The 10,269-nt window shown below is 42.6% G+C and overlaps 1 protein-coding gene across 1 annotated transcript in view; it reads right to left on the reverse strand.

The window, feature by feature from the left end:
• Positions 1-1,230: 1,230 nt before the first annotated feature.
• Positions 1,231-10,269, reverse strand: part of ggt1a (gamma-glutamyltransferase 1a) — an 18,475-nt gene continuing 9,436 nt past the window's right edge. Inside the window, 12 exon segments of the mRNA XM_035658182.1 lie at positions 1,231-1,377; positions 1,777-1,890; positions 1,986-2,098; positions 3,687-3,814; positions 3,913-4,100; positions 4,302-4,426; positions 5,743-5,909; positions 6,667-6,783; positions 7,014-7,084; positions 7,086-7,126; positions 7,227-7,281; positions 7,283-7,337. Of these exon segments, the coding sequence (XP_035514075.1) occupies positions 1,231-1,377; positions 1,777-1,890; positions 1,986-2,098; positions 3,687-3,814; positions 3,913-4,100; positions 4,302-4,426; positions 5,743-5,909; positions 6,667-6,783; positions 7,014-7,084; positions 7,086-7,126; positions 7,227-7,281; positions 7,283-7,337 (1,321 nt within the window).

Below are 10,269 nucleotides of genomic sequence, written 5' to 3' on the forward strand. Positions count from 1 at the left end.
GACTCCGGATAAAATATCAGGGGAGATTTTAAGCGGAGAAACACACGTTGTTAACTTTTTAAGGACAAAATACACAAATAAACAACGTATGGCAACAAATGAATGTGAAAATACGTGGATCAGGAAGTCAAACTGCGCCACAGACGTGCGTGGTAGAACTTATTTAACATTTTAAGGACTATTTAACTTAAATACTCTTAAATAAAGTTATTACTTTAAGGAAGCAGCCTTCTGAGTGTCTTTGCGGAGGTCACATAGTGCACAAACCCCACAGTAAAGCTCTATTTCGCTATATCGGCCTCCATATCGGTAAACTGTGAATTCCTCTGATTTCGCTCCCATTGTTCCAAAAACAGAAATTACCCAGAGGGCCCTTATGGTAAAATATAACATCTTTGTTCAAAATGTTTAATAACAAGCATGGCAACAAACATGGCATAAGAACAATGCAATGTTTAGAAAAATATATCTGCAAATGTATTTTTCAGAATACACTATACATTCACTTAAACCTCTACTCGATATTAAACATTTACAATTCAAATGTAATAGTCTCAATGTAGAGTCACGGTAGAAAACAACACGCTCAGTTTCCCGCTAAATGAGCTTCGTTTCAGGACATTTCGGTACAACAGGCAAACAACCTGAGGCGTCCTCGTTATTAATCGGTACCTGCTTGCATGTCTGCTTTTTAATTGATGGTTTGACATGAAAACAACCCCCCAACCCACTGACCCCTCTTTCAGACAATAGTTTGTTCCTTAGACAATAAAATACACGGACAACCTACAACCACTCAGATTCTTACCTTAAAAACATGGTGATGAAACCTAAGAACATTATTATTATGACATTTGCCTAATTATTTGGTTGTTTTTAATATGTTGGATACTCTCTCATACATGATTTATGATATAAAGCTGATGTGTTTCGGGGGTTTTTAACCCCCCCAAAAAAATCAAAATCACCGTCCTGACCAGCGTCCAGTAGTGAGGATACAGGAGTCAAACTAGGTGCAACCTCTTATTTTACTTCAAAACTCAAAAATAATGCCAAAACAGGAAGAGTCTGAGTAAAAGAGGTTTTTCGTAATAGAGTCATTTTCCCGTCGGCTGCGTCTCCTCAGCTTTTAAACTCCGCCTTTGTGGCTCTGTCCGACTGTCTTTGAGGAGGCTGTCCGCACCGAGAGCAGCAGAGAAAAAGGGGGCCCCCACCCCGGGAGTCGTGGTGTCAGTATCCCGCCGGATAGCCTCCTTTCCTGGGGTCCGACTCCGCGCACAGACGCTCTCCCTGCCGCACCACCGCCTGGACCACCGAGTCCGGAGTCCGCAGCAGCTGCGTTACGTGGTTCTTCTGGACCAGACCATCCAGGACGCTCTGCCGTGGTGTCATCGTTACACAAACAGAAACATTGTGCAGGAGGTGAAGGAACATTTATCTGGTTCCTCAATTAACATTAAGAACACTGAAAATCAACTTGCATGAACCGGGTTCATTGTTCAGTTTATCAGCTGTTCTCTGCTCTTGTTGTTATTATTGAATAAAATATGAAATATATAGAAAACACAGTCAGTTTACTCGCTGATAGAAAAGGTTTGGGAACCAGTTCTTTAGATGCTTAAACAATAACTGAATTTCTTATTATCCAAAGTTTCAGGTCTTTGCAAGTTGATCTTCATCCTGACTTTAACTGAAATGAAATCAATCGACGTCTCTTAAATGAGCAACATCAGAGGCTGTTTAGCTCCGGTGTCTGTTCTCCTGTGAGTGACCCACCTTTTCAAAGCCCTGCTCCACGACTGTCATATTGGGGTTGAGCTGGTTGTGAACCCGCGGCTCCGTCACGGCTTTCTTTAGGTCGTAGTTGAAGAACAGGGAGTTCAAAATGACCTGTTGCAGCCAGAAAAAGAAAGGAAAAAGACCATCACAAGTTTTTAAACAACTCCACTGAGCGTCTGAGATGAATGTGACTCAATCAGACGTACTAAGGCCGTGGCCGTGGTGATTTTTGTGCCTCCGGACGCTCCGACGACCATTTTCACTTTGTTTTCTTTGTCGAAGATGATGGTCGGACACATGGAGGAGAGCGGCCTCTTGCCTGCGAACACATAAACAGAACGTGGCTGCGACTGCTTAATGGATAAATGTTTACCTTTAAATATTTAAAATGTCTGTAAACAGTGAGGCTCTTTAAACCGGAGCAGGGTGAGGTTGTTTCAGAGCTGCTGACAGGATGTACAAAAACACTAAAGTCACAACCTAAACTGGGGTTACAAGCAGTGATTTGAGGGAAGATGTTGTCTCCCTTCATTAACCTGCAATCCCCTCACTAATAGGAGGACGCCATCATATCCCGACACAGAATTATTACGTTTGACACAGCGTTTATATTTTTTACCAGCGCAGCTTTTCTAACATTTACGGCTCTCCTTTAGCAACCTGGAAACTTATAAAACAATTGCATACGTTGTAAATCATCTCACTTGATGCTTCTACATAATAACAGTGCTAATTAAAACCTCTCTCAAGCTCTTCGTTGTGTATCAGAGGCTTTGTGTCTTCTGCTGTCTCGCAGGTGAAAAGATTATTTTACTGTCAGTAACAACTGAGAAACGTCTCCAGATGCCAGACTTGCTTTGTTTAGCTTTAACCTTCCTCTCTACTTCTGATGAATCCTGGATCCTGAAGTTGTTGTTCTGACCGCCCGCTCACACCAGCAGCTGTCAGAACACCTACATTTACAAAGCAGCCCTCTATTGTGTATCTGTATGTAATCTCTAAAGTGCAATGTGAAAACTGCAGATCAATATTGTTGAAATATTATTTAGACTTTTTACAAATTGGCATCATGATGGAGTTTATTTCTGCATTTATCGCAAATTAAATCAAAGAAAAATCTGTTTATTTTGGGCTCATACAAACATTGTGAAGCCAGATTAAAGGGCGAATATTTGCCTCACGTCACTCGTGTTAGTAACAAGTACATATAAATTATCCAACGAGTAACATAAGCAAAATATCCGCTTCATGTTTAGAGGGAACACACTTATTGATCCTTTAGCTGACTCAAGTTTGTGGAAGTTAGATGGCTCTTAAACATCCGATTATTATCAAATAATTCATTTATTTTAACTAAAAGAAATTCAGTTTTAAAAGGTTTTTGAGTTAAATTAACTTTGTTTTACAGTGAAATCTGATTTATTATTTTAACTCAAGAAAATAGTTGAAACTGAACATTGAAAACAACACAAACTCAGTTTGAGTACAACTATCACAACAATCTTTGTAGTTTTCTGCACCAAACATTGAGCCACACGTCACCAAACTCACTTTCCTGTTTCTAGCTGACATATTTACCCTCCAAACAGTCAAATTTGACCAATATTTGCGAGTTTCACCAATCACAGCCCCTCGAGCAGAACTGTCTGACCACACGTCACCAAACTACTTGAGATTTTATTCTCATTTGAAGGGGTTTCCTTAGATTTTTTTAGTAATGAGACCAAAAAATTCAACTATTAAAAAAGAAAATCGCTTTCATCGCAAAAAAATGCCCCAAAACATCGCAACTTTTTAGAAACCTGCAGTGAAATCTCAAAGGGACAGATAAACATAAAAGGATGCTCCCCCTGTGAACAATGAACGAGCCTTCTGGTTACAGGTGTGATAATTCAGTCCAGTCACACCTGGTTGGATGAAATTGTTCGGCGAAGGCGGGATTCCAAACCCGTTGGTGATGTACGGTGAGCTGAAGTCATCCATTTCATCGTTGAAAATGATTCCGGTTGATCGAGACATGACTTTGGAACCAAAGCTGAAGAAAGAAAACAGGTTTTTAATGAGTAACAATAATCAAAACCGAGCGTTAGGTTCAAGAAATGCATGCTTTTATTCTGAAGGATCACTCCTTACTAGAGGTTAATGGTGCTGGTGGCGGCCACGGCGCTTCCGTCCTCGGCTATGACCGACAGGTGAGCCGTCCCGTGGTTGTCTGGGACGAAGTAGTCTGGCTCGTAGTAGCTGTCTGGATGGGTGGTGTCGTCTGTAATTTTACTCCTGATGCCGTCGGCGAAGTAGTCTGAGGTCATGTTGTGGATGAGCTGTAGAGAGCAAAACAAGTCTCAGTCTCCTGACAGCCTGTCATCAAAACCATCAGTGGTGAACAATAGCAGAGCACTCGCTGGCCTCTGGGACAATATCTGAATATTTTAGAGGCATTTCACTCCCAAACTTCTGGAAACTATCATACAGTGAAGCTAAAAACTGCCAAAATAAAAGTCTGAATGATAATGACGACTTACATCAGTGATATTGAGATAACGTGGGTCCCCCAGTCGGCTCCTCTTGGCGTAGGCAAAACGAAACGCCTCCACGATGCGATGATACGTCAGAGTCTTCTTCTCTGCCGTATAGGACGCCTCGTGGTCTGAGAAGTTTTAAACCTGTTAACCTGTAAAATATCCACAGGAAATTAAATGTAAGTAAAGAATCACATTTACGACTTCAAACCTTCTCCGTCGTTTGAGCTGAAAGTCGGGTTCAGTCGGGCTGCAGAGACACGTGTTTTTGACTTCAACTTAAAGGTTAAAGGAAAATAAGCTTCTGTGCAAACAAAGGTTTATAAACGTACATATTACTGGCAAGCATAATTTCATAAAATTAACCACTTTTTATGATTTTTGTTGTAGTATTATAGCTAGAAAAGAAAGTGTTTGCAAGAGCGTGAGTATAAAAGCCGGGTTATAGCTGGAGTAGATAAGTCTGTTAGCAACCACCTTTCAACATCTATAATCATTAAACAGTTGTAAACTCTCATGTTGTATATGTTAGTTGAAGTTCTTCCATTATCCCAAATGTTTCCAACAATGTTCAAACTCAGGAGAAATCTTCATGTTATTCAGTTAACTCTGCGTTTTTACCGGCGTTTGTCGGTTGCTCTGCCAGAAGCTGTCATTACACTGGACTGTTGACCAGTCTGAAGCCACATTTTTAACCATCCAACTTTAGATCTTGGTGCTTTTTTAACCTCTAGATTTGAAACCGGATGAAAGGATTTTAATCATGCGGACGCTGGATCTTATTATCAAGAGACAAGCTGAGCTACGTTACTGTAACAGACCTTATTTTCAGTTTAACCTGAAACCAATGACTCTATTAACCCCTCATTCAAAAACACAAACTATGAACATTGAGCTCCAACTCATATATAAAACATTATATTATCCTTCTTTGAAATTAACGTTCACTTTTCATTAAAGCATGATAAGCATCCTCTCTGCCCCCAACAGATTGGCCGTTGATGCGGATTGAATTTGCTCGTCTCTTTTTCTGCCTCCAAATCAGGCGGAGAAACATTGCAGGGGACGACCTGGGGCAAACCTGCATTCCTTTCTTCTGCACGCTGCACAAGCACTTGGCGCGGGCCGCTCACCATCACTATTTGAGTGATGAGTGCCAGCACCGCCTGGAGGGGGCGTCTGGGACGGCATGTGTATTTCCCCGACGTTGAGCCTCAGAGGTTCTCGTTAGCACGGGCTGGTACTCCAATCAAATCATCCAGGGTGATGATGCCGCCTGGAATGGAGTCACAGATAGTGTCAGAGGAATCTTTAAAATGCTCAATTGATTTCATTTCTCCTTTTTTCCTGTAAGAGTTCGTAGTTTTGATTCAGCGGATGGGGATTCTATGTATTAATTATTCTGTATATAACCTAAAAGGAAAGAAGAACACAGCACCACAACCTGCCGCCTGGATGTCCTCGACGATGCTCTGCCCATGTGAAGCGTTATAGAAACCACATCGGGTCCCCTCCTCGGCTATTCTTTTGGGGTACGTTTCGGCCAGCTTTGGAAATCTGACAATATGTTTTCCTTCAGGATGTTCTCTGAGAATCACCAAAAACACCTCGCTACGAAAGACGATAGACAAACAAGGAGGAAGAAACTGTTAATATTGCTAGGAAGTTTAAGTAGAAATAAAGCTATATATGAGAGAACACATTGTTGATCGCACATTAGTTGTCTTTATATTTACACTTGGAGACTAAAAACATATTGAAACCATAAGTTCAACAAAAAGAGGCTTAGAAAGTATTAAACACAGTCACATTTCTATGTTTATGGAATGGGGGCGTCACGTTATCCGCTGCTCATTGCCATAAGTCAAGCGTCTAGGCGCTTTTCAAATCGCGATATTAATGTCAGGACATGAAACCCAGTGTAAGTCTACGCACCCAGCAGGGTGGGAGTGGTTCGAGGCCAGAGGGAAAAACAAACATCTTGCATCTGCGCATGAAAAGAAAACCAGCAGGTATCACTTAAATAAAACTGTTTCACCTTCCCAAGTGTCCAAACTACGACTGCCAACGCTTTATTTTTAAGGTCAAACCAGATCAGACTAACGTCCATGTGAAATTAAAAATGTCATTTTAACTCTCAAAGATCACAATCCCAGTTATAACTCGGTCCAAACTGTCCTCTATATCTTATGATTTTAGGTGTATACACTAATAAAAACATACCTATGAATATATATTCAATAATAGATCCTCACCACTGGACTTAATCTTCACCTTCACCCACATGTTCGGGGCGGCGTCTCTCTGAATGCGAATCTTTGCTCATTAAGATGGCCGTCGAGCAAAGCTTCTTTCTCCCCCAAGAAACCGTCGCGAGCAAGCCGATGCGGGCTCGAACAGTCCTCCACGGGCAGCCTGCCATTTCCTCTTGGTGCGCATCTGTAACCGCGAATCCCCCGGGAATGGCTCGATGGGACAATCCCACCTGTCCGCAGAGACAGCAGATCACTATTCTTTTGAATTTTCACGAGCCGTCGGCCGTACCACCAAAGACATAACCCAAAATAGATCCTTGTTGTTCAGGAAATCCCATGGAGGAGTAGATTTGAGACTATTTATCCTCTTTAAATGCCCGCCTTATGATACACATTGATTTTGGTGTTTCCAACACACATAAACCCTGTTCTGGGAATCAATACCTCCAACAGTTCGTACCTGGTGCGAGAAAGCTTTTCGGTTGTTGCAAACATTGTCTCAGTGGCGTCATCGGCGCCGGTCTCCCTCGCCGTCGATGGTTTCTACTCCTCCTGTTGAGTAGAAAATGGGGTCTGATGATTGTTTTTTTGATGATGTTGGTTTACAGTCTGTCGAGAGGTCGTTGACATAACTGTGCGGTCACTCACCTAGTGGAAGCGTTCGTAGATGGACAAGAAGATGCCCTCCCTCCGATGCCCATTGCTTGTGCAGCGTTCAGAAGGCCGACCACACAGCAACGGCATGGAAGCTCCCACGGCTGACACCGTTTTTCTCAGGATGTCCCTGAAACAGAAAGTGGAATCATTGAACTATCACCTGCTTGCATAGGAAACTAATGTGCTGAGAGTTCCAAACTACCTGGTCGCTCCTGGCTGTACGTGAGTGCTTCTGGTAATGGAGGGAAAACAGATAACCATGAATTTGCATTGTGCATTGTCGCATACTCCTTATGATTATTAGCATTCCTAAAATCGTTGCTATGGTAAGATGGGTGAAAAGTGACGCAAACAACATGCTGCAATCGCTGGCCTCCAAATCAGAAACAGTTGAGGAAGAGACGTGTGACTGGGACCTAGACGTCTGGTTCTTAGTGTTCAACAACACTGTGGGGGAAGTTAATCAGCTTATTAGTTATAATCAGTAGGCAAGGTTAAATAAAAGGGACTGGACGTATTTCTCTGGCTGTCGCCAGTCATGACGCGCGAGTGTCCCGACTCCGCCGCGCGTCCCAGTATATCAAGCCGTGATTGGTCGAAAGAGCGTGAAGACGACCCCAGCGCCGTGTGCTGGCTTAAGAGCAGGGCCGGCGAGCTTTATTTATCGTGAACCTTAAAGTGATTAGGAAGGTATAATTTAAGTAAGGAGTGATCTGTATCGAAAATGTACAGAGGTGTCGCTCAGTGAGCGGGAAATGAAACGTTAGAGACCGAAACATGTTATGTTCTGCTGTAACGTATCTGCATTTTAATATGAGCCTTACTATGACTCATCTTGAGCCAGCCCGCCTGCTAAGTGGCTGGTGCTGCAGGAAGCTGCAGGGGCGATGTATTTGCTGCGTTGGCCTTGCATTTCTTCAGCAGACAGGAAAGTGTCGCGCCTTGAAGTGAAACCGTCGCGTGGTGGTAGGGAAATCGCTTTTTGGTTAGGTCGACCTACGCCAACCGTATTTTAAAACTGTTGCTGGTAAGTCAAGACCAAAAAACGTTAACATTTAAAACGCGCTCTCGGTTCCCGGGCTTCTTTCCTCTCGCTCCGTCTTTAACTTCCCCCAACTTTCTTGAACACTTCCGGCCGTCCGCCAGCCCACCAGGGCGGCCCTTCGAGTAGAAATTTCCAAGAGTTCTCCAAGCCCCTGTTTTTTGTGTGCTCCTGTTTGTTTTCCTCTGGCTCACTCCACCCTGCTGGGTCCGTAGACTTTACACTGGGTTTATTTTCCCTGGACACATATAATGTCCCCGATTTTGCATAAAGCAGCCTAGACCTTGACTTTATGCAAATGAGCAGACATAAACCGTGACGCCCCATTCATTTACAATAGAAATGTGATGTGTTTATACTTTCTAAAGCCTCTTTGTGTTGTTGAATCATTATGGTTCATATGTTTTTAGTCTCCAGAGGTGTAAATATTAAAGACAACAATGTGCCACAACAATGTGTCTCCTCATATACTAGCGACTTTAACTTTGCTACTTAAACTATCTAACAATTTAACAGTTTTTCTTCCTCTTCGTTTGTCCCGTATCGTCTTCTTAGCGAAGGTGTTTTTGGATTCTCAGAGAAAACATCCTGAAGGAAAACGATATTGCTCAGATTTCCAAAGCTGGCCGAAACGTACCAAAGAATAGCCGAGGAGGACCCGATGTGTTTTATATAAACGGCTCCATGGCGCAGAAGCATCGTCGGCGAGGACATCCACCTGCGGCAGGTTGTTGTGCTGGTGTTCTTCTTTCTTTAGAGTATATATGGAATAATTAATGGAACATAGAAACTCCACATCGCTTGAAATCAAACTAAGACTTTACAGGAAAAAAAAGGAGAAATGAATCAATTTGAGCATTTTAGATTCACTCTGACCACTTCTGTGCTCATTCAGGGCGGGCATCATCACCCTGGATGATTTTGTTGGAGTACCAGCGGTGACTGAACGAAAGAACCCTCTGAGGCCAACGTCGGGGAATACACATTGCCACGTCCCAGACGCCCCCCCAGCCCGGGTGGCTGGCACTCATACTCAACATAGTGGGAATGGTGAGCGGGCCGCGCCAAGTGCTTGTGCAGCCGTTCAGAAGAAAGGATGTCAGGTTTTCCCCAGGGTCGTCCCTGCAATGTTTCTCCGCCTGATTTGGAGGCAGAAAAACAGAGACGCAGCCAAAATTCAATCCGCCATCAACGGCCCATCTGTTGGGCAGAGAGGATGCTTAGGTCATGCTTTAAATGAAAAGTGGAATCGTAAATTTCAAACTGAAGGATAAAATTAATGGTGTTTATATAATGAATCTGGAGGCTCTAATGTTCATAGTTTGTGTTGTTGTGAATGGAGGGTTAATAGAGTCAGTTGGGTTTCAGGTTAGGAGGCTGAAATAAGGTCTGTTACAGCTAACGTTAGCTCACTTTGTTTCTCTGATAACTTAAAGATCCCAGACCGATCCGATGACTAAAATCCTTCATCCGGTTCAAATCTAGAGTTAAAAAGCACCAAGATCTAAACAGTGGATGGTAAAAATGTGGCTTCAAACTGGATAAAAAGACAACTGATGACAACTTCTGGCAGACAACCACACTGCTGACGCATGCACGAAGGGGTTATGATGCCATTGACAGGCGACCGGTGAAACGCAGTTTGAACATTGTTGGAAACATTTGGGATAATGTTACTAACAACATATATAAAATGCATAGTGCTTATACACCACTTTAAGGCATAAATGTTAGATTTTATAGCTTCAACTGCAAAACCCAGCAAAATTGAAAAATGACAAAAATTGGAAATAATTATATTAATAAAAATAGTTGGTAACAAAATTTTCTTTTATCAACTTAATCGGACTTAATCATACTAACCATTGCAGCTCTACCAGGCACCATGCAAACTTGACCTTATACCTATCTCTAACTGTTGCAGCCATATTCACAAATAATGATCGGCTGAAGACTGATATGAATCACTGAAAAATCACCACCACTGAGGACTGAAGACAAGCATGGGGGGGGGGGG

This window comes from Morone saxatilis, unplaced genomic scaffold, assembly GCF_004916995.1.
Source record: "Morone saxatilis isolate NCDOM2014 unplaced genomic scaffold, NCSU_SB_2.0 Contig16, whole genome shotgun sequence".
Classification (NCBI taxonomy): Eukaryota; Metazoa; Chordata; class Actinopteri; family Moronidae; genus Morone; species Morone saxatilis.